The 25,321-nt window shown below is 28.2% G+C and overlaps 1 protein-coding gene across 2 annotated transcripts in view; it reads left to right on the top strand.

Moving 5' to 3' along the window:
* LOC141290946 (pleckstrin homology domain-containing family G member 5-like) overlaps positions 1–25,321 on the top strand; it is a 170,865-nt gene that overhangs the window by 19,031 nt on the left and 126,513 nt on the right. For both annotated transcript variants that reach the window (XM_073823096.1, XM_073823097.1), the window contains exon 2: positions 4,866–4,942. In XM_073823096.1, coding sequence (XP_073679197.1) covers positions 4,866–4,942 — 77 coding nt within the window. The remainder of the gene's footprint in view (positions 1–4,865; positions 4,943–25,321) is intronic.

Consider the following 25,321-nt stretch of genomic DNA (forward strand, 5'->3'; position numbering starts at 1 on the left):
CAGTGAGTTTTCCCCTCAGTATATAGAGCATGGCTGCAGTAGTGGCCATACGCACCGTATGTGTTGACAATGCTTGTGCTGCTAGCTTGCTTTTATTTGCTTGATTTGGGCCTAATCAGCAGTGCTGAGGCCAGACATTCCTCTCCACGCTAAACACAGGAGTGAAAGGGAGTCAGAGGGAGACAAGGAGCAGGAGGAAGTTAAAGAGAGAGGAGAGTGGATAAATACTGCTAATTCAGACTCCTAACACCTATCATTAGCGTCCTGTGCCAAAATAAACAAACCTACCAGTTCTCCTTAGGGTCTTCATTATAAATGTTCATATAAATTCATTATAAATGTAAAATACCATTTTACTTTGGGTATTATTATTATTAATTATATTTTGCTTGGTTTTTATCCTTTCTTTTTAGAAAAAAAAAACATTAACTGGACAATCAAACAGTGAAAAAACACCCTAGTAACTTTTATTTTATTTTATTTGATTCCTACTAGTACTACTACTATTTATTTATTTTTTGCTTTGTTTTTAACCATTCTTTTTGAAATTAAAAAATAAATAAATTACATTATCTGGACAATAAAACAGTTGAAAGAACTAGGGGTCGACCGATATGTGTTTTTCAGGGCCGATGCCGATACCGATTATTACAGATTAAATGCACCGAGCATCCGGGAAATCAAGATAACATTGAGGTGTTTTTGCAACTTCACCGTAAAGGATTGTGAATTACTGAAGCACAATCAACGTCTGCTGCTGACTTACCTTTGAGAGACAACTGATTACTGCCGCACGCTGCTCGCAGCTCCAGCAAGCGTTCTGTCTGTGTCTTCAGTGCCTTCAGCCTTCGAGTTGATTGGTCGGACTCGCGACTCCCAACAAATCAGATGCGCGGTGGGCGGAGACTGCTCTAGGGCACAGAGTGGTGAGCTCTGACAGGCTGCGTCGGAGCCAAAGAGCGCATTTCAAAATTAAATTATTTTTATCGGCAAATCGGTTTTGAAAATAACAGATTCCGATAATCATAAAAATGCTTAATATCGGCGCCAATAATCGGTCGGACTGATAATCGGTCGACCCCTAGAAAGAACATCCTAGTAACCATTGTTTATTTTATTTGATATTATTATTACGATTTGTTATTTTGCTTTGTTTTTAACCTTTCTTTTGAAAAAAAAAAGAAAAATTAACATTAACCAGACAATGTTTTTTATTTCATTTTTTAATTATATCTTTATTATTATTATTATTATTATTATTATTATTATTATTATTATTATTTTACTATCTATTTTTATGGTTATTGTTATTTTATTTTATTTTTTATTTAATATTTAATTTTAATTTATTTTATTTTGTTTAATTACTAAACTAATTTATAAATTTATTTTACTTTGCTATATTTTATACACCCTATTTATTTTTATTTTATTATTTAATTTTAAATGTGTTGTTTGTTATGATGATGATAATAATAATAATAATAATAATAATAATAATAATAATAATAATAATAATTATTATTATTATTATTATAACAAACAACAACTACTACTACTATTATTATTTTATTTTGCTTTGTTTTTATCCTATCTTTTAGAAAAAAAGAGAGAAAAAATAACATTGACCGGACAATAAAACAGTAAAAAAAAAACACCCTAGTATCCATTTATTTTATTTTATTTTATTTTATTTTATTACTTCGCTTTGTTTTTATCCTTTCTTTAAAAAAAAAAAAACATTAACAGGACAATAAAACAATTAAAAGAACACTCTAGGAACCATTGTTTTTTTGTTTTATTATTATTATAATTTATATTTATATTAATATTACTACTACTACTATTATTTTATTTTATTTTATTTTATTTTTTTGCTTTGTTTTTAACCTTAACATTAACTGGACAATAAACAGTTAAAAAACACCCTAGTAACCATTGTTTATTTTGTATTATTCGTATTACTATTCTTATTGTTTTATTCTGATTTGTTTTTATCCTTTCTTTTAGAAATAAAAGATAAAAATTTACATTAACTGGACAATAAACCAGTTAAAAGAACAACACCCTAGTTTATTTTATTAAACCTGTTTTTATTTATTTATTTATTTATTTATTTATTTATTTATTTATTTATTTATTTATTTATTTTTAACATGGCTCCAGGCTACAACATACGCTTCCTAGCTTAAATTGGATTTTCCAGCACTGACTGCAAAAAGCTCAGGTTTTCTTCCACCTGTTTTATCATCTACACAAGTTTTATTTTTAACGAACCGTGACACTTAGGGTTTTGCAAACCATTAAGTATGAGGAATAATGGTGCAAAAACAATGAAGTGGTTAGCCAGAGCAGGCAGCTGCTGTTGGTCAGACACTGTTGACTCACATGATTTTAGGTTTGGCCACAAGTTTTTGATTCATGACCCCCTTGATTCAGTCTTAAAGTCTGGAGAGTGAGGCATATTATTGAAGTAGGCTCACATTTAGCTGATTAAAAGTGAAATATCTCCAGATGGAAAAGATGTTGGGAATTTTCCTGAGAATATTGAATCTGTAAGCGGAGAGGGCAATGGAAAGTTGTTGCTGGGTCGACTTGCACACCGAATCACTTAAATATGTGGCTCCTAAGTGTCTTGAAATTCACATCTACATCTATCTTAAAGCATGTGAAATAATTAGTGTTCATAAAATGAATCTTTTATATGCTTTATTTTTGCTTATTGCTTCTAACGCCTATTGATCCAGTCAAGAATGAAGTGAAAGTGTTGCTAAACCATGTTTGTGTGTTTTCTTCCTTTTTTGTTGTTGTTGTTGTCTGCCTTTCTCCTGTCTTGTTTATGTCCTGGTAAAGTCCTCTGTCTCGGTCTTTATCCTTTCATTGCATTAAATATCCTCTTATTGTTTAGGATCTGATGAGATTGGGTTTTATTTGATTTCATTTTATTTTGTTTATTTATTTAATTTGTTGTTTTATCTTATTGTTTAATTTATAAATTAAATTTAGAAATTTTAGTTTACTTTGCTATCTTTTATTATTATTATTATTATTATTATTATTATTATTATTATTATTATTATTATAAAAAATTCAAAAATAACTGGACAATAAAATAGTCAAAAGAACACATTATTTATTTAAATTGATTTTTAAATTGTATTATTTAATTTAAATTTATTTTATTTTTCTATCTATTATTATTATTATTATTATTATTATTATTATTATTATTATTATTATTATTATTATTATTTTATAAATATTATTTATATAATTTATTTTGCTATCTATTATTGTTATTTTATTATTTTATTTATAAAAACAACACCCTATTTATTTGTTTATTTTATTTAATTGTTGTTATTATTATTATTATTATTATTATTATTATTATTATTATTATTATTATTATTAAAGTTGACCTGTCTGTCTCTGTCTTTATCCTTACATTGCATTAAATATCATCTTATTGTTTAGGATCTGTTTTATTTACTCTTTTTTTTTTATATTTAATTTAAATTTTTATTTTATTTTAATTTATTTTATCTTATTGTTTAATTTATAAATTAAATGTATACATTTATTTTACTTTGCTATCTATCATTATTATTATTATTATTATTATTATTATTATTATTCGGAAAAAAAATAACTGGACAATAAAATAGTCAAAAGAACACCTAATTTATTTAATTATTTTATTTTATTTTAAATGTTTAAATGTATTTTATTATTATTATTATTATTATTATTATTATTACTATTGTATTATTCAATTAGAATTTTTTTATATCTATTATTATTATTATTATTATTATTATTATTATTATTATTATTTGGAAAAAAAATAACTGGACAATAAAATAGTCAAAAGAACACCTAATTTATTTAATTATTTTATTTTATTTTAAATGTTTAAATGTATTTTATTATTATTATTATTATTATTATTATTATTATTATTATTATTATTACTATTGTATTATTTATTATTATTATTATTATTATTATTACTATTGTATTATTCAATTAGAATTTTTTTATATCTATTATTATTATTATTATTATTATTATTATTATTATTAAATTAATAATAATTAAAAAATAAAACTGATTAACTGTACAATAAAATGGTAAAAATAACAGCCTTTTAAACAGTATTTTTTAATTTAATTTAATTGTTTATATTTAATTTACATTTATTTTATTTTGCTAGCAATAATAATAATAATAATAATATTAATAATAATAATAATAATAATAAAATATTATTATTATTATTATTATTAGGAAAAAATAAAGTGAACAATAACTAGACAGTGAAATTGTCAACAACACATAACTAAATGATTAAAACTAACTTAAAATATTAATTAAAAAATATAGTAGTATGTCAGTGTTTACTAAAATAACAATGATTTCTAGCAGTGTTGTTCTAGTAGTACTAAATAAAAGTTTTTGTATTATTATTATTTGTATTATTGTAATTGATTTTTATTTTTGCGAAAAAGTTACTTAATATAACTTTAATATAAATAAATTTAAACAGTACAGTACAGCCATATTCAGCAAACAAGCAACTTAAAAATGTAAAAAAATTATATTAGCACATCAAGTTCAAGTACATTTAAATGAGAAAGTTCATTGAAGTTTTTTTAAGTTTTATTCTAGTTGATGTTTATTTTATTTTAAGTAACATTTTATGATTTTATATTTAGTTAACTATAAAAACTCTAAATCCAAAATACCCTAGCAACCACATAGCAACTAATTTTCTTGTTGTTGTTGTTTTCCAGAAAATGTAGTTTTTTTTTTAAATTCGGTTCATAATGTGTTTTCATGTGTATGTGTGTGTGCTGTTGTAGATGAGAAGCCTGCTCAGGATGAGGAGTGCGTGGTTTGCCAGCATCCAGACTGCAGCGAGCGCCGTCACGCCTCAAAGGTAAGAGACACCCGCCTAAAACACGGGGCCCCGCTCCTTTCTGAAAACTGCTGAGAGATCTCAGCTTCTCTGTGGAGGGTCCATCTCGTGCTCTAAAGGATCAGAGAGAGGCCTGCTGGGATGTGAGGTCTCCTCTCTGGCCACCAGACTGTGAAATGAATTCGCTGTCATAAGCCGATGCTTTCTGAAACAGGAGAACGATCAGAGGAGAGCAGCCAATATAAGTCAACTCTCAAGAAGTCTCTGCATTGCTAACTTATGGTTTGCTTTTGGAATCGTAGTTTGGTCTTTTGGGAATGAGGTACATGGCTGTTGTGTTCAGGGGCACATTAATGTAGCAGGTTGGATTAGCGGTGACAAGAAACTAGTTGTGCATTTTCATTTTATTTGTTCAATACTCTTAGTAATTAGATAATATTTTCAGGTAGTTAAAAGAGTGTAGCATTCATTCGATGAAGAAAAATACAGCAGTATTATTCTAAGTAATTGCGTATAAGTTTATATTGATACAATTTATAAATAACTATATATAACTAATATTAAAATTATATTTTTATAATTTAGCCAGTTTAATGCAACAATGCTGATTAAAATAATAAAAATTAATCTATATTTTTGTTTTCTACTTAAAATATATATATATTTTTAAATATAATATTAAACTGTGTAAAATATATATTAAAATAGGTATGCATATAATGTATATAATTTATAATTCAGTGATAGTTCATATAAAATTCTGTAAAATATATATTAAAATATATATGTATATGCTATATGTTATTTAAAAAAATAAAAGGATGTAAAAATACACAAAAATAGCATTATTAGTATACTTATGTAACATACATTTCTTTATTGTCATATTTGGTCAGTTTAAAACATAATTGCTAAATAAAATATTTAAAAGATAAATTAAGATTTTTATAATTCAGTCAGTTTAATGCATCATTTCTGAATAAAATATTAAAAGTGAATTTAGATTGTTTTCTGTTTTCTACTTAATTTTATTTTTTCTAAAATACATCATTGCTAAATAAAATATTTAAAATGAATTTATATTTTATATATATATTCATATACTATATAATATATAACTGAAAAATATATATTTTTAAAAAATTACATCAAAATGCAAAATAAAACATCAGAATTTGCAAAACAAATTATTTATATTTTTATAATTCAGTCAGTTTAATGCATAATTGCTGATTAAAATATTACAAAAATAATTTATATTTTCATGTTTTTTGTTTTCTACTTAAATGCATAATTACTGAATAAAAAATTAAAAATGAATTTATAATTTTGTTTTCTGATTTCTACTTAAACCTTTTTATATATATTATTTTTATATTCTTTTTTTTGTCCTTCTGAAATTTATGTAAATAAAATTCTGTAAAGAATATATTAAAATATATATGCATATTCTATATATAACTATGAAAAAATAATTAGAAATTACATCAAAATGCAAAACAAAACATAAAAATTTGCAAAAAACGTTACATTTTATAATTCAGTCAGTTTAATGCATCAATGCTGAATAATATATGAAAAGATGTATTTATATTTTTGTTTTTTAATTTTCTTTTCATTCTTTGTCCTTCAGAAATCAGTGTATATAAAATTCTGTAAAATATATATTCAAATATTATATATATATATATATATATATACATATTTATTGACACTTTTGGTGTCATTGCTGACACTGCTGAATAAAATTTAGAATTAATTTAAAATGATAAAAATATGCATTACAGATTTTATAATTAAATTCTAAAAAAAAAATAAACAAAATTGTCGTGAAAAAGTGGACTTATATAACATTGTACATTTCTTTATTGTCTCACTTGGTCAGTCACATCATTGCTAAAGAAAATTAATTTTAAATAGTATAATTTAAATATCCTTTTTTGTGTGTGTGTGAACAGAAACTGTTGAGCTCTTTCAATTTTGAAAGTATACAGAAATCGAGCTGAGAGTTATTACCTAAATCGAATTAATCATTCTTTTGAGAAAGGCAGCAAATGTCTCTCCCATCATCTAAAGTCCAGCAGTCAGCTGCTCATGTGACATGTCTGTGTTGTTCTCCAGCGCTGTGTGTGTTCGTGTTTGTGTGTGTAAGTGCGCACAGAAGGGCTCTGGGTTTATGATTATGTGAGCAGGACCGCTGTAGGGGGTCGGCCTGTAGGAAAACCTCCACAGTGATTGTGCTCGTCTGGCGCCCGTCGCCCCGAGGTCACGGGCTTCGGTTATGTAAGGAGATTACGGGGAAACGTGCACGAGAGAGGAATGTCTCTGGTCTCGTTGTCACCTTCTTTGCCTCCCTCTGTACCTTCATTATATTTATTGCTGTTATCTCCTTGTTGAGATGGTGATGTTTTAGTTTTGCTAGCTTGTCTTGTAATATGATTGTTTCTACTCCTCATTCTTGCTTTAAGAAATTAAGGGGGAGCGAGTGATGTATTGTTCAGTGGTTTGGGGTCGGTTAAGATTTTAGTGTTTTTGAAGTCTTTTCGACTCACCAAGGCTGCATTTATTTGTTTAAAAATACAGTAAAATCAGTAATATTGTGAAATATTATTACAATTTAAAATAACTGTTTTCTATTTGAATATATTTAAAAAAAAAATTTTTATTTCTGTGATTAAATGCTGAATTTTCAGTATAATTGCTCCAGTCTTCAGAGTCACATGATGCTTCAGAAATATGTATGTAATATGTAATTCATGTAAAAGTATTTGATGTTTTTAGACATGAATAAGTTTGCTTTGACATCAGTTAATTTCTGTCATCGAAATAGTGTTGAAAAATGTGTCAAATTAAACCAAAAATTAAAAATTTTTAACTAACTGAAATACATTTGTTTAATTTTAAATACTAAAATAACTTAAATTAAAACTGAAATGAAATAATCTATGTAAAAATAAGTAAAAAAATGAATAAATAAATAAAATGACTAAAGCACAAATTTTTAATTTTAGCTGAAAAATAAATTAAAGATTTATTGTAAAATGACAAAAATACAACCAAATTAAAAATAAAACGGTTAAAATCTTTTTCTGTCATTGAAATAGAGTTGAAAAATGTTAAAGAAAAAAAAAACTGGTAAACTAACTGAAAGGCATTGTTTTAAGTTTAACTAGTAAAATAAATCAAATTAAAACTGAAATAAAATAAATTAAAGCTATATAAAATTATGTTTTAAAAAATGACAAACACTATTTCTAAAACTTAAATGAATAAAATTTAAATATAAAAGTAAAAACACAAATTCAGTATATTAATAAATAATAAAATAAATGCCTTATTCGGTAATCGAAATAGAGCTAAAAAAATGTACCTTTATCAAATTAAATTGAGAATTAAACATGCTGTCTGGACAACTAAATGAAATAAGTGTAAATATTAAAATGACTAAGAATTAAATAAAAATCCTTTCAAATTAAAGGTATATAGATATAAAAAAATAAATAAAAAGAGACAAAAACACTTTCTAAAACTTAAATGAATAAAATTGAAATTTACAAATAAACACCAATGCAGAATATTAATAAATAAAATATAAGTGCCTTTTTTGGTCATTGAAATGTAAATATTAAAACTGAAATAAAAATCATTTAAAGTTTGAAGCTATCAAGAAATAAAAAAAAAAATTTAAGGCACAAAACAAAATGACAAATTTTAAACTACAAAAATAGCTTTCGAAAACTGAAAGGCGAAACAAAATGATAAATATTAGATGAAAAATATTAAAACATAAATGAAAGATATATAGAAATCTATAATAATAGTAATGATAATGGTAAAAAAAAAACTAAATTAAAAATAAAACTACTAAAATCATTTCCTGTCATTAAAATAGTTAAAATATGAACATGAATATGCAAAATAAATAAATATTCTAATAAAACCATTTTTCCTCACAAATCATAAATGAAAATAGAAGAAATTATCATTTTAAAGGGGTCATATGATGTTGCTAAATAGAGCATTATTTTGTGTATTTGTTGTAATGCAATGTGTTTGTGCAGTGTGAGATTCAAAAACATTATTTTCCACATACTGTACATTATTGTTGCTCCTCTCTACCCCGCATTTTTCTGAAATGCTTCAATTTTTACAAAACTCACCATTGATTGAAACCGAGGTGTTCTCTGATTAGCCAGCTATCCGGAGCATTGTGATTGGCCGAATACTTCAAGCGCGTGGCGGAAATGTTACGCCCCTTACCATGCTGTTTCTCTGTGCGACGAGACAAACAATAAAACCCATTATAAACTAGTCTTTATACATGTTGCGTTGCGTCGTACCACGTAAACATAAGTCAAATATTTGCATTGCACTGTCAGTGTTGTAAATATATCTTAACCACTGATACTTGTTGTGTCCTCATTTGGAACGCCAAATAAAGTACTTTCGCTTTCGCAATGAAACACCCTGCATCTCCGTTTTAGGGAGGTGTGGCTGAGTCTTAACTTTAATAATAAATATCTCTTTGGTTTTGAGACTTTAAGCTTTGCAACTTTACAGATCATGTCTATGCACAAACAGCTTGTAACACTCCAAAGACAAAGGAAAACAAGACACTGCATCATATGACCTCTTTAAAAACTTTTCCACTTTCATGTACACTTAGACAGCTGTGCATGATTGACCTCAAAATGTGGTGAAGTGACTTAACGGTCCGTTTGCTAAATTAAGAGATATTGTAAATGTTGTAAATGACTAAAACTCAAATAAAAATCCTTTAAAATTAAAGCTATATAAATATAAAAAAAATATATGTAAATGATAAAAGCACACAACAAAATCGACTACAAATAGTTTTTTGATCGCTGAAAAAGCCTAACAAAATACAAAAAAAAAAATTGTAAAAAAAAAAAAAACACTTTTCCATTTTCTCGTACTTGTAGACAGCTGTGCTTGATTGACCTTAAAATGTGAAGTGACGTAATGGTCCGTTTGCTAAATTAAGAGATATTGTAAATATCATAAATGACTAAAATAAAGTAATAATCCTTTCAAATTAAAGCTATATAGAAATAAAAAAGAAATAAATTACAAAAGCACAAAACAAAATAATAAAAGATATAGTTTTTCTATAAATGAAAAAGCGTAACGAAAATGCAAAATAAATACTACATAAAAAATTAAATGTATATCGAAATCTAAATAATAATAATAATGATGATGGTGATGACAATATTGGTGGTAAAAATGTCAAAATTAAACCAAATAAAAAATAAAACTACTAAAATTAAAAACTTTACTTTTCTGTTACTGAAATAGTTGAAAATATGAATAAATAAATATAATAATATTTTCATTCAAAAATCATAAAGAAAATAAAAAAATAATAATTTTAAAAACTTCTATTTTCTCATAAATGTAGACAGCTGTGCTTGGTTGACGTAATGCTCCGTTTGCTAGAGAGATTTTGTATAAATATAAATATATAAATAAATATATAAATATTGTAAATGACTAAAACTCAAATAAAAGTCCCTTAAAATTAAAGCTATAAATAAATTTAAAAATAAATAAAAATGATAAAAGCACCAAACAAAATTACAAAAAATGTATACAATTATAGTTTTTCTATAACTGAAAATGCAAAATAAATATAATATAAAAAAATTAAATGTATATAGAAATCTATAATAATAATAATAATAATAATTATTATTATTATTATTATTATTATTATTATTATTATGATGATGATAAAAATATTGGTGGTAAAAATGACAAAAATAAAACCAAATAATAAAAAAAAACCATTAAAATTAAAAACTATACTTTTCTGTCACTGAAATAGTTGAAAATGCGAATATGAATAAATGAATATAATAATAATTGTAATAATAAATGAAAATAGAAAAAATAAATAATTTTAAAAACGTAGACAGCTGTGCTTGATTGACCCTAAAATGTGTTGAAGTGACGTAATGCTCTGTTTGCTAAATTAAGGGATATTGTAAAAATCGTGAAATAAAATAATAATCCTTAAAAATGAAAGCTATAAGGAAATTAAAAAAATGATAAAAGCACAAAAAACTAGTGACTACAAAAATAGTTTTTTTCTAACTGAAAAAGCCTAACAAAAAGGCTAAATAAATATTATGTAAAAAATTAAATAAATACATATAAAAAACTAAAATAATAATAATAATAATAATAATAATAATTCAATTCAAGTTTATTGTATATCGCTTTGCACGATACAAATCGTTGCAAAGCAACTGTACAAAAATGTAGGCTACTACAATATATTTAGTAGCTTATTAGTCTGTATGTCAAGTCGATGTACATATGGTATAATAATAATTACAAAAATAAAACCAAGTAAGAACTATTGAAATAATTTTGTCACTGAAATAGTTGAAAAATGTATACAATTAAATATGAATAAATAAATATTTTTATTCACAAATCATAAAATGTAAAAAAAATTTTTTTTAAAAACTTCCATTTTCTAGTACTTGTAGACAGCTGTGTTTGATTCACCTTAAAATGTGAAGTGACGTAATTCTCCGTTTGCTAAATGAAGAGATATTGTAAATATCATAAATGAATAAAATAATAATCCTTTAAAATGAAAGCTATATAGAAATAAAAAAGACAAAAGCATAAAACAAAATAATAAAAAGTGACTTCAGTTTTTCTATAACTGAAAAAGCTCAACAAAAATGCAAAATAAATATTATATAAAAAAGTAAATAAAGAAAAAAAAATATATGTATATGTATATACATATACATATATACATATATATATATATATATATATATATATAATTATTATTTTTTTTAATAATAATGATGATGATGATGACAATATTGGTGATTAAAAAATAACAAAAATAAAACAAAATAAAATGTATCAAATAAAAATATGAATAAATAAATATAATATTTTTATTCACAAATCATAATTAAAAAATGTGACCAATAATACTTTTAAATACGTCTATTTTCTCGAACTTATAGACAGCTGTGCTTGATTGACCTCGAAATGTGGTGAAGTGACGTAATGCTCCATTTGCTAAATTAAAATGGTGACACAGCTTACCCACTGACACGTCTTAGCCCTCTTTCTCCTACTTTTCTACTTTAACTATAAACATGCAATTTGGAAAGCCATTATTTAGAATTCCTTACACAATAAAAGCAGCTTCATTTGTCAGGTTCACATCAGGATCCCTGCCCTGCAGTAACTCACCTTGACCACCAGGAGGAGGCAGAGAGACACAAGTGGGGACACAAATGTGTACAATGCCATGTGTATTACAACATAAACATAATATATAAGAACACTTCCTGTGTCCCCTTAAACCAATTGGCTTAAAAACATACTAAACTGTATTATATTTTGTCATTAGCTTAAAGGACAAGTTTAGGTGAAGGGGTTAGAGTAAGGGGATAGAAAATACAGTATGAAAACCATTACACCTATAGAGTCCCTGTAAACCACATATGCAAGTGTATGTATGTGTTTGTTGCACAGGATTCTGATATCTGACAAGAAATCTGTAGTCAAATCATTTGTGGTGGAAATGTTTGTCTGTTAGCTAAAAAGGTCTGAATCACTGTCTCTGTCTGTTTTTCATAACTAGTCATGGCTCTTGCACAACAGTCGCTAATGTTGTTCTACAAGGCTTCAGACTGGTTTGGAGGATAGTATTTATTTATAGTCTGCTGTAGGAATAATGCTGACAGGACAAAGGTTAAATGCAAGTCTTAGATGTTTTGGAAATACACTTTTAGAAAGTGCTTGCTTTCCACAGTTTCAAATCGCTGTGGTGTGGCGTTTGTGTAAATGTGACCTAGTAAAAATGTGTCGCTTTTGACCGGGTAATTATGGAAAGCCTTAAAAATGAGTTGACGCTGCCTGGCGGTGTGGCACATGCTCTGACGTGTTGTGCTGCACAAACTCGAATTTCAGTCGGTTATTTTCTTGTCCAGTATTCTTTTATAGGTATGTATATACTATTTTATTTCTTAATAATATTTCTTATTAATATTGATTTGAAATTGTATGCGCTTTTCTCATTTTATTTTTATTTTTTTTTTTAATGTTTTAATACAGCTTTAATTTAATTTAATTTTATTTTAGTTGTAATTTTAGTTGTTTTACTATTTTAAACTTAAAACAGTGTATTTCAGTTAATTTAACATTAAAATTGGTTTTAATTTTAAGCTCTTTCAGTGACAAATGTGTTTAATATTTTTTAGTTTGGTTTTATTTTTGTCACTTGTATTATTATTATTATTATTATTATTATTATTATTTGTTTAGATTTCTATATATCTTTAATTTAAAAGAAATTGTAAATGTTAGACAATTTTTTTTATTAAATATCTTTTGCGTTTTCCATTTTGTTACACCATATTCAGTTATCAAACTAATTTTAGCAGTCTATTTTTTTGTCATTTCATTTTTTTATCATTTCATTTGTATTTTTTATGTCTATAGCTTCAATTTTAAAATATATTTATTTTAGTTGTTTTTAGCCCTATTTTGTTTACTGAAAATGGCATTTATATTTTATTTATTTTGAATTGGTGTTTATTTTTATATTTTTATTTTCATTAATTTAGGTTTTAGAAATTTTATAATTTTATAATAATTTTTATTTTAGTTGTAATTTTACGTGTTTTACTATTTCAAACTTAAAACAGTGTATTTCAGTTAGTTTAACATTAAAATTGGTTTTAATTTTGTACATTTTAAGCTCTTTCAGTGACAAATGTGTTTAATAATTTTTCGTTTGGTTTTATTTTTGTCACTTGTATTAGTATTAGTATTATTATTATTATTATTATTATTATTATTATTATTATTATTTGTTTCGATTTCTATATATCTTTAATTTAAAAGAAATTGTAAATATTAGACAATAGTAGTCTATTTTTTGTCATTTCATTTTTTTATCATTTGTATTTTTTATTTCTATATAGCTTTAATTTTAAAACATTTATTTTAGTTATTTTTTAGCCCTATTTTGTTTACTGAAAAAGGCATTTATATTTTATTTATTTTGAATTGGTGTTTATTTTTATATTTTTATTTTCATTCATTTAGGTTTTAGAAATGTAGTGTTTTTTTTAAACATATTTTTATATAGCTTTTGTATTCATATTATAGATTTTATATTTCTATACATCTTTAATTTATTTTTTATTTTTCATCTAATATTTATATATGGTTTTACCATTTTCAGTAATCAAAAACAGCATGTTTAATTCTTAAATAATTTTTTAAAGCATTTATGGCACACAATTTTCATTCAAGTTTTAGAAATGTTGTGCTTTTGTCATTTATTATAATTATTATTTTTTTTTACATATTCTTATATAGCTTTAATTTATATTATTTCAGTTTTAATTGAATTATTTTAGTATTTAAAATTAAAATTGAAAAATTAACATTAAGTTTGATTTTAATTTTAGACATTTTTCAACTATTTCAGAAACAGAAAAGGATTTTAATAGTTTTATTTTTAATTTTGTCATTTACCATCACTGCCATGATCATCATTATTATTATTATTTTAGATTTCTATATATCTTTTTAATTTATTTTTATCGTTTTCAACATTTATTTTGCATTTTATTTACCTGTTATTGAAAACTGTACTTAGTGGTCTATTTTTTTTGTAAATGTGTTTTATGCTTTTATCATTTTTTTACATTATGTAGCTATAATTTAAAGTGTTTTTATTTCAGTTTTAGTAATTTTAGTATTTACAAGTATTTATTTCATTTGAAATTTTATGCGCTTTTCTAATTTTATTCGTTTTTTTAAACATGTTTTAATACAGATTTAATTTTATTTTATTTTAGTTGTAATTTTAGTTGTTTTACTATTATTTAAGTTTTAGAATTTTAGTGCTTTTGTCTTTTTTATAGCTTTTTATATTATGGATTTTATATTTCTATATATCTTTAATTTATTTTTTATTTTTCATCTAATATTTATTCATTTATTTTTTTTTTTTTACCATTTTTAGTTATCAAAATTCTAAAAACAGCATGTTTAATTCTCAATTTAATTTTATAAGTTAATTCTATTTTGATTACCGAAAAAGGCATTTATATTTTATTAATTTATATTTTTGAATTGGTGTTTATTTTTACGTTCCAATTTTCATTCATTTAATTTTTAGAAATGTTGTTTTTTTTCATTATTATTATTTTTACATAGCTTAAATTTATATTATTTCAGTTTTAATTGTAGTTATTTTAGTATTTAAAATTAAAACAATGTATTTCAGTTAGTTTAACATAATTTTTTTTTTTTTTTTAATTTTAGACATGTTTCAACTATTTCAGTAAGAGATAATTATTTGAATAGTTTTACTTTTAATTTGGTTATATTTTTGTCATTTTTACCATCACCACCATAATCGTTGTTGTTGTTATTGTTATTATTATATTAGATTTATTTTATTTGTTTGTCATCTAATATTTATTTTGCATCTTATTTTAGTAATTGTGTTTTGTGCTTTTATCATTTTAATATTTTTTTATTTCTATATAGCTTTAATTTCAAAGTATTTTTATTTCAGTTTTAGTAATTTTAGTACTTACAATTATTTATTTCATTTAGTTGTCAAAACAGCATTTTTAATTCTCAATTTAATTGTATAAGTTAAAATTTTTCATCTATTTTCAACTATTTCAATTTTCAAAAAAAGGTTATATATTGGTAATATAAATGGAATTTTTACTATTATTTTTATATTTCTAAATGGCTTTAATTTCTTTTACTTTTAATCTAATATTTTTATGACATTTTATTTTTATTTTATTAGTCTGTTAATAATTTTGTTTCTATATGTTTTTTTTTTTTTTTACTATTTTTAAGTCAGTTTTAGTACTTTAACTTAAACTTATTTCAGCTGGTTCACAATAACAACACTTTTTTTAGGCCTATTCCATGGAAAAAAGATAAACAAATGGCTTACGGGTTTCTGGAGATATCCCTTTGTCTCTCAGTTTGTATCTTCTGGTATCTGCTGGTGTTTCCGTGTGGAGACGGGGCCAGTCTGAGCGTGCTTCCATCACTCAGAGCCAATTACCTCTATTCACTCCCCAACAGGACTAGACAAGGTGTGGATCGCCAGGGAAATACACCCCACCAAAGACAAACAGCTGAGAGCTGTGTGTTTGTGTGTACGTCAAGCGCAGCGATAGATCAGATAACTGCTCTCACTTTCTATATAACACCTCATCCTCGTCAAAATCAATCCTTGCCGTGGAGCCGCCCACTCAACCGCCGCTCTCAAAGTTTCCTTCAGGGAAACCGTCTTCGCTACCCGTTTCCAGATAACTCCAGCTTTTCCTTCTGTTTCCTTATTCCGCTGTTAATCTTTCCCGAGGCGTGCTGCTGAGTGATGGAGCGCATGCCGTCTCCGCCGGCCGTCTGTTTTCATTTGCGTCTGTTCTTTTCCAGTTCTGAAACGGCCCATAAATATTTAGCTTTTCGTTACCCTAATGATTCATGGGTAACTCTGAGCAGCGGATGATTTTATAAATGATCCTGGATGGCTCCTTTAAGATCCGAAATGAGCTGTAAGACAACGGCATGAGGCCACACAGACTGTTTAGAGTAGCAGAGTTTGTGTTTAAAGGCTTTAAAGGAATATTCAATCCATAAATCATTTACTCCCTTTCATGTTGTTGCAAACCGATAAGGTGTGAAAGTGAATCAGGTCTGAAATGTAATCATTATTTGGTAAAACATTAACATCCTTGCTATGCATCGCTATGAGAGTGCAGAAGAGATGTATTGATGTGTAATTTGTTAGTGAACAATTTTTTGAGATCTTTTCAATAATCATTTGACTCAGTTTACACACATTTGATCAGTTTTAAGGCAGATTCAATTCTCTTGTTCAACTCACTTTAAGATTTTCTTTACAATTTCGGTTTGTTTGCCACACAAATCTGTTGTATGGATTTTAAAAATGTGTAAATCATTTTTTAGTTTGATCTTTTCAATGAATCATTTGACTCAGTTTACACAAATTTGATCATTTTTAAGGCAGATTCAATTGTCTTGTTCAACTCACTTTAAGATTTTCTTTACAATTTCGGTTTGTTTGCCACACAAATCTATTGTATGGCTTTTAAAAATTTAGTTTGATCTTTTCGATGAATCATTTGATCTAGTTCAGTTTACAAAAATGATTTGTTCATGAATTGGACTGATTCAGTTCTCAAGTTTTTCTCACTGAGGTTTTCAGTAAATAATGGTTTATTTTTGGCCTGTTTGTCCTCCAGATCTTTCATATGGCTTTTGAAATTTATTAGTGAATAATTTTTTTTTAATTGGATCTTTTTAGTGAATCATTTGATCCAGATCAGTTTACAAAAATTATGTTCATGAATTGGACTGATTCAGTTATCAGTTTATTTTCACTTTTTCCATTGTTTTCAGTAAAAAAGTATTTATTTTCAGTCAATTTGTTCCCCAAATTTTTCAAATGGCTTTTGAAATTTGTGAATGAATCCTTTTTTATTGGATCTTTTCAATTAATCATTTGATCCAGCTCTGTCAGAATTCTTTTTTGTTCATGAATTGGACTGATTTAGTTCTCAAGTTTTTCTCACTGAGATTTTCAGTAAATGATTCATTTTCAGTCTGTTTGTCCCCCAAATCTTTCATATGGCTTTTGAAATTTGTGAATGAATCCTTTTTTTATTGGATCTTTTCACTGAATCATTTGATCCAGTTTAGTTTACAAAAATGATGTTCATAAATTGGAATGATTCAGTTCTCAAGTTTTTCTCACTGAGGTTTTCTTTAAATAATGATTCATTTTCAGTCTGTTTGTCCCCCAAATCTTTCATATGGCTATACTTGTGAATGAATACTTTTTTTATAGGATGTTTTCAGTGAATCGTTTGATCCAGTTTAGTTTACAAAAATGATTTGTTCATGAATTGGACTGATTCATTTTCTCAAGTTTATTTTCACTTAGGTTTTCAGTAAAAAAAATTATTTATTTTCGGTCAATTTGTTCCCCAAATTTTTCAAATGGCTTTTGAAATTTGCGAATGAATCCTTTTTTTATTGGATCTTTTCAATGAATCATTTGAGTTCAGTTAGAAAATTTATTTAGTCATGGATTGGACTGATTCAGTTCACAAGATTTTCTCACTGAGGTTTTCAGTACATTATTCATTTTCAGTCTGTTTGTCCCCCAAATCTTTCATATGGCTTTTGAAACTTGTGAATGAATCCTTTTTTTTTTATGGAATCTTTTCAGTGAATCATTTGATCCAGTTCAATTCACAAACATGATTTGTTCATGAATTGGATTGTTTCAGCTCTCAAGCTTTTCTCACAGAGGTTTTCGGTAAATAATGAAAAACTGTCTTTCAGTCTGTTTGTCCCCGAAATATTTTGTATAGCTTTTGAAATTTATGAATTAACTTTAAAAAATAAATAAATTATTGAATCTGTCAATTAATCATTTGATCCAGTTCACTTCACAAATATGATTTGTTCATGAAATGGACAGATTCAGTTCTCAAGCTTTTCTCATTAACCCTTAAAAGTAAATAAAGATTTATTTTGGGTCTGTTTGTCTTCCAAATCTTTCGAATGTCTTTTGAAAATTGTGAATGAATCCTTTTTTTAACTGAGTCATTTTGCTTATGAATTGGACTGATTTTATTAAATGTTCAGTTATTTTCTGTAAATAACAAACTAATTTCAGGCTGTTTATCACGTAAACATTTCGTATTGCTTTTGAAATTTTGAAATTTTATTTTGGATCTTTTTAATTTAGTTTGATTCTGTTCACAGAAAAATCATTTGCTTGTGAACTGGTTCAGTTCTTAACTAAGACTCAAGTATTTTTAGAAAATAAAATTTTAGTCTGTTTGTAATATGTTGTATGAATTTAGATTTTTTTTTTCATTTAACATTTGACCCGTTTCACAAAATGATTTGCTCATAAGTTTGAGTCAACTAACTGACTCAAATATTTTCAGTAAATAACTAATTTAAATTTGAATTGGGTTTTTGTAATGGTCTGTTTGATTCATTTCACTAAAATAATTTGCTTATCAATCAAACTGATTCAGCTCAACTTGCATTTAAATTTCTTAAATTTCTTCTTTTGTGTTCCACAGCAGAAAGTCCGTCATAACAACATGTGGCAAAGTAAATGGTGGCACTTTTAGATTGGAAGTGGGAAGAGCTAGTTTTCCGCATCCCTTTGAGCTGCTCATTTGATGTGACTATGAATGTCATATTTTGCACATTATTACTTAATGTAAGTGGCATATTGGAAGGTGTAACAGGTCTTTCTGGCAGCATATGGTTTTGCTCTTTTCTCTTCAGTGTGTGTTTTCTGTCATCGTTGTCTGAATCATAAGATGTGTGCCCAGGTCGTAGTTGAATTTTCCCCACAGATTGTAATGCCATTAAATAACCACCGAAAGCATAAATTCAGCTGAATGGACAAGGTAATGCCTCATAAGATGAAATGAGCGAGTGAAGACCCAGATGAGCGGTTTCCTTCGTGAAGGAATAGGAGGATTGCTTTAGTGTTGCGTAATGATCATTGACCACTCACCGTTGGAGCGTCTGCTGGCATTTAGGATGTGGAGTGGGCACGGAAATCTACCGGTCAGAGTAAGATAATGGCTTTTCAATGCCGAACACATGGGGTGTTGCATGAGAATGAAAAAGTGGTGACTGACATCAATCTTAGAAACCACACAGGAACCTTTCATTTATGAGTTCTGGCATCAGCGGATTTGATTTCGTAAATGATGAAGCCGCCCGGATGAATGGCAAAGTAAGATCTGACACATTTATCAACATCTGTGTCACATTTCTAATAGTTCCAGCTAAGATGTAAGGCTTGTCTTAGTGTGAGGTGTTTTCTGGGCAGGTTTGTGCACCTTCTTGGGAAAGAAGCTGTTGCGTAATGTTTGTTTTTTTAGAAAGAGACAATTAAATCCTGCCTGAATTCTGCAAGATGAGAAGTTGTTTCTCTGGTGCTGATGTAATAAATCAGCTTTGAGACAGTGTTGTTTTTGACAACCATCTTAGATTTAGTCTTAGTCTTTTGGACTAAAATGCTTATTAGTTTTAGTCAAATTTTAGTCACTTCTATATGTGATAGTTTTAGTCCAATTTTAGTCGACGAAAAGTCAAAAAGGTTTTAGTCTAGTTTTAGTCCAAAAAAGGGGAAAAAGTCTTTTAACAAATTAATGTAGGTCAGTAAGTATTTTGCTGTTTGGTAGTGTCACTTATAAGTTGTGAAAATAGCAGATCTATAGTTCAACACAATGTGAGCTTCCGGATCGACTATTTTCACCAATAATTACAATAATGACATAGACATAAAAGACATATATTTGAAATACACCCATAGGTCCTCTCACCGTTTGCGACCACCCTGTGTGCAAACTGCCGCCATCATGGTTAATCGTCTGTCTGTCTGAGTGACAACAATGTGACGTGTTGAGCGTAACCAATCTAGGATAGAATGCTAAAACAGCTTGCCATACTAGTATGGCAAAGAGTATTTAATGCTAAAACGGCTTGCCATAGCGGCATATACTTTTTCGGTTTTAATTGGCATGCACAATAAGCAGAAATGTCATGCATTTTAAACGTCTGACGGACCACCCACTAACATTTTCGTCTATTCTCGTCTCGTCAACGAAAACTCACACACGTCTCATGTTTTAGTCATCAACGAGCCATTTTTATCTCGTCATCGTCTCATTATCGTCATGAAAAAAAGTGGCGTCAACGAAATGATTTCATTATCGTCAACAACACTGCTTTGAGATTTTTTTTTTTACAAGAAAACCTAAAAAGCAGAAACAGTATTAGTATGAGACAGAAACATGACCTAAAAATTTGCAGCAACTTTGGTCAAACTTTGCATTTTTGCAGAATGCTTTTAGGTTCCTGAACATGTTCAAAAATAGTACTTGCCAAACACTTTTCTTTGATTTGGATCAAGTCAGTTCTAAAGTTTAATTCACTCACTGACTCAAAGATTTTCAGTAAATAATAAATTCATTTCAGTCTATTTGTCTCAAAATTAGGGATGCACCGAAATGAAAATTTTTGGCTGAAGTTTTTTTTTTTTATCATTGCATGAATTAAATAGCCAAAATGTGCTTTTTATAGTTTTGTCTTGCTTTTCAAAAAACGATTACAAAACAACAATTTAAAAATATGTACTTGACACTGAACATTTTTAACATTCTAGTAGACATAGCCTACCAACAAAGCACAATTTATCTTTAATTTACAAATAATTGCAGCCTTGCTGTGCAAAGGAGAATGTTATAATAAATGTATAATAGAGCTGTTGTATTGATTGTTATCATTATTTTTGTCTTACTTTTTTATTTTATTTTACAGAACAACATTAAAATTACAATGCTAACATTTATGAATGTTGACTTTTATTTTGACAGAAGCCCACAAGAAGACCTCAGTACTACTTTTTGCTGACAGCAGCAGATTTATGAGTAGTTCTCATTACGCTGTTTTAGCACAGATTTTCCTCGCGCTTTGGACTTTGAACCCTGGCTAAGGAGCTCGTGCAGAGCTGTCAGAATAAATACAATTTGTGCATGTATTAGACAACATAACGTTCTGTAGTTTATTTACTAATGGTTTAAGGCCACTTCGCAATTTCAGTCGTCATACAGTAACCAGCAACAACCACCCCTTTCTCTTCTCATGGAAGACATGCGATGCGATACTAAACAGTCTCTTGCTGTCGTGCTTGTAATGATTTTTGCGTCTTTCTCGGACAGTTTTAAATGTTTCCACGTTGCCGACATGTTTCCTGCACGGGGCGTTAGCGTTAACGCTTCTCATTTACTTTGAATGGGTGATGTAATGCGTTGCTGAACTGTATTGTGGATCCGTTGCATCCACAATTGATCCAGAAGTTGAAAAACTTTCAAATTTATAAGCGCCAACTCAGGCGTCAGCCAATCAGATCACCTTATGCAAATGCCCTAGCGCAGACACTAGCCAATCGAGTTCATGCAACCAGAAAAGTAAAGTGATTGGCTGTTGTCACTATGATGGTCGCGTCAGCACCAAGGGGCAACCTTCCGGTCTCCCTCGTGAAACCAACACGGAAGTGACTGAAACTGCATCGACTGGCCGCTTGAGGCTGGCTGCAAAAGGGAGTCAATCCCATTGACACTCCATGTTAAAATGCCCAACTTTACAGCAGAAAAAAGTATGTTTACAGCCTGGTTCTAAAAATGGTTTTGGTCTATATAGCTAGTTTTGCCCTTCATGTCAACTGTGAGGGGGGTGAATTTTTTTTATAACTCATCGGTTTAAGTTATATTAAGCCTTAAAGTTCAGCATAATTAAGGGCGTGGTCACTTGAGTGACAGGGGGATTGTCGCTGCTGTCACCACTGTCGCTCTAGGTGGGCGTGGTTTCAGCAACCAGCTCCACCCACATCCCGCCTTTTTGCCCATTTTTGATTATCCGGGGGTGACGCGCGATGACGCGATTCCAAGATGGCGCAGCCGAATCCCGCCCACTATGAGCTTCAAATTAGCGCTTCAGAATCCTACAGGTGACGTCACGGATACTACGTCCATATTTCTTAGTCCATGGTCAGCACCAAGCTTCAGACACGCCCTCCGTCAAGCGTTAAATGCTGATGCCCCGTGTGAATGGGGTGTCAAGTGTCAAGTGTCAAGTCACGTCATTTTTTGTTGTTTTTTTTATTATTTATTCTGCCTTTTTTTTTTTTTTGCTTATTCGTCCAAACACTTTTTTTTTTGCTACTATCGGCCGAATAATTTCATTTGCCGAGCATTCTGTGCATCCCTACTCAAAATCTATACTGTGGCTTTTGAAATTTTGTGAATGAATCTTTTTCAATGAATTTTCAATTAATCTTTTGACCCAGTTCACAAAAATGATTTGCTCACAATTTGGTCAAACTTAGCGTTTGTTGTTTTGCAAAATGCATTTAGGGGGGATGTTTCATAAAACAATTTTACCAAATAAGCCAGGCTTATTTCAGTTTGTCTGACTTATTTTGAGCCAAATCACGTGACAAGAGTCAGACGAACTGAAATAAGCCAGGCATATTTGGTAAACTTGTTTTATGAAACACCCCCTGAACATGTCCAAAATTGGCACTTGCCAAACACTCATTTTCTTTGAGTTAGATTTTTATAATCATTGACCCAGTTTACAAAAATGATTTTAATGCTTTGGTTAAACTTTGCATTTGTTATTTTGCTAAATGCCTTTAGGTTTTCAAAACTGTGCAGAATTTGGACTTTTAATTAATTGATTGATTGATGTATTTATTTATTTATTTATTTATTTATTTATTTAATAGTTGAACCTTTTAGATCAGTCATTTGAATCTGACTGATTCACTTCTCAAGTTTAACTCACCGACTGAAAGATTTTTTTTTTTTTTTTTTTTTTTGGATATGTTCAATTAATCATTTGGTTCAGTTGTCAAAAAATGATTTAGTCAAACTTTGTGTTTATTTTGTGAAATGCATTACCAAATAAGCCAAGCTTAATTCAGTTTGTCCGACCTATTTTGAGCCAAATGTAAGTGATAATAAGTCAGACTAACTGAAATAACCCTGGTTTATTTGGTAAAACTTTATGACCGAAAGGGGTCCAAAATGAACACTTGCCAAACACTCGTTTTCTTTGAGTTGGATCTTTTCAGTGAATCACTTGAATGATTCAGTTCTCAAGTTGAAAGAATTCACAGATTGACGGATTCAGTAAATGATCAACTTTTCATTAATCTTTTCATTAAATCACTTGACCCAGAAATGATTTGGTCAAACTTTGCATTTGTTATTTTGCGAAAGCTGTTTTATTAAATGCAAGCAAGCATTTAATTGCAAGTAAGGAGTTTATTCTGCAGGGATGCAATACATTAAGCAAAAGTGACAGTAAAGACATTCATAAGAATTTCTATATTAAATCATGCAGATGGATCATTCACAACACACGAGTTGGACCGTCTGCATCCTTGTGTTATGACAAATATGGCTATATTGTGTCAGATGGGCGTCAGCTGTGTTGAAGCACTTGTGCTACATCTTCCCGATTGCTTTGCCCGGAGCACCTGATCCCCTCAGGTAATTGTGTTGCTGCTGTCTGCCTCTTTAAATATAGACTTCTTTAATTGAGGTAGACAGCAGGGGGTTCTGGAGGATGGGATGCTATTTCCCCAAACACACACACACACACACACACACACACACACACACACACACACACACACACACACACACACACACACACACTGTCTCTCATGTAGGAAGCTAATTGTAGAGGACTTAAGTGAAGCTCAGCGTGGTTTACTTTGAATGCCAGAGGAACAGTGAGTTTTGTTTAGAAAGCTCTGGAACCTCCGCTCCATTCTAGTCAGTAGAGAGTGTTTGATTAGAGATGGGTTCGTTATGACTCACGTGGACTAGTAGTACGTCAAGCAAATTTTATGCCGTAAGCATCTAATCCTGGAAATACAATGCTAATGCAATAACAAAGCAGAACTAAAACAAAATCTCCCTTTCAGAGCATATTTTGTGGAGGGTGTGGTGTTTTATGTAGTATTGTGGTAAATCTTTGTAAACTAACGTTGTGCTGTCATCTGTTTGGGGTTCAGTAGGATTTGCTCCTCGTTTGTTTGACTGACAGGCCTTATGTGACATAATCAGCTCTTCGGTAATGTTGAAACACTGTTTGTTTGAGAATTTTAACTGGCTCAACACAGAAATGTTAGGTGAACCAAGGATGGCAGTTTGAAGCGAGACTGTTTGTTTGTCTGAGAAATGTCAGATGAGAGGGGAGTGTTTAGAAACCTGTCTTAAAAAAGAAAATTGTTTTTGCAATTGCATTTAATGTCACTAGTGGTGAAAATTTTATATTATTTTTATTGTTTTGTATACATTTTATTAAGCATATGCTGGGTAACAATTTACAATAACTAAAGTCTAAGTCATGAAAATAATGTCAATGCAAAAGTTTTTATTTTATTTTCCAAAATGAACAATTGCCTAGCTGCAAATATTTATTTATATATTTATATGGAAAATGCTAAAATGAGATTGACTCCAAAAAATAAATAAATAAAATAAAATAAAATAAATAAATAAAAATAACGGTGAAACCATAATGGCATAATTTTCTCTTTAAAATGATGTTATTTTATAATGCTAAAATGATGTTAAATTAAAAATAAATATGTTTTTTATTTATTTATTTATTTATTTTGGGTCAATCCCATTTTAGCATTATAAAATAAAATAAAATAATTTTAAAGAAAAAATTATGCCATTATGTTTTCACAGTTAGTCAATC

This window comes from Garra rufa, chromosome 18 (assembly GCF_049309525.1).
Source record: "Garra rufa chromosome 18, GarRuf1.0, whole genome shotgun sequence".
NCBI lineage: Eukaryota > Metazoa > Chordata > Actinopteri > Cypriniformes > Cyprinidae > Garra > Garra rufa.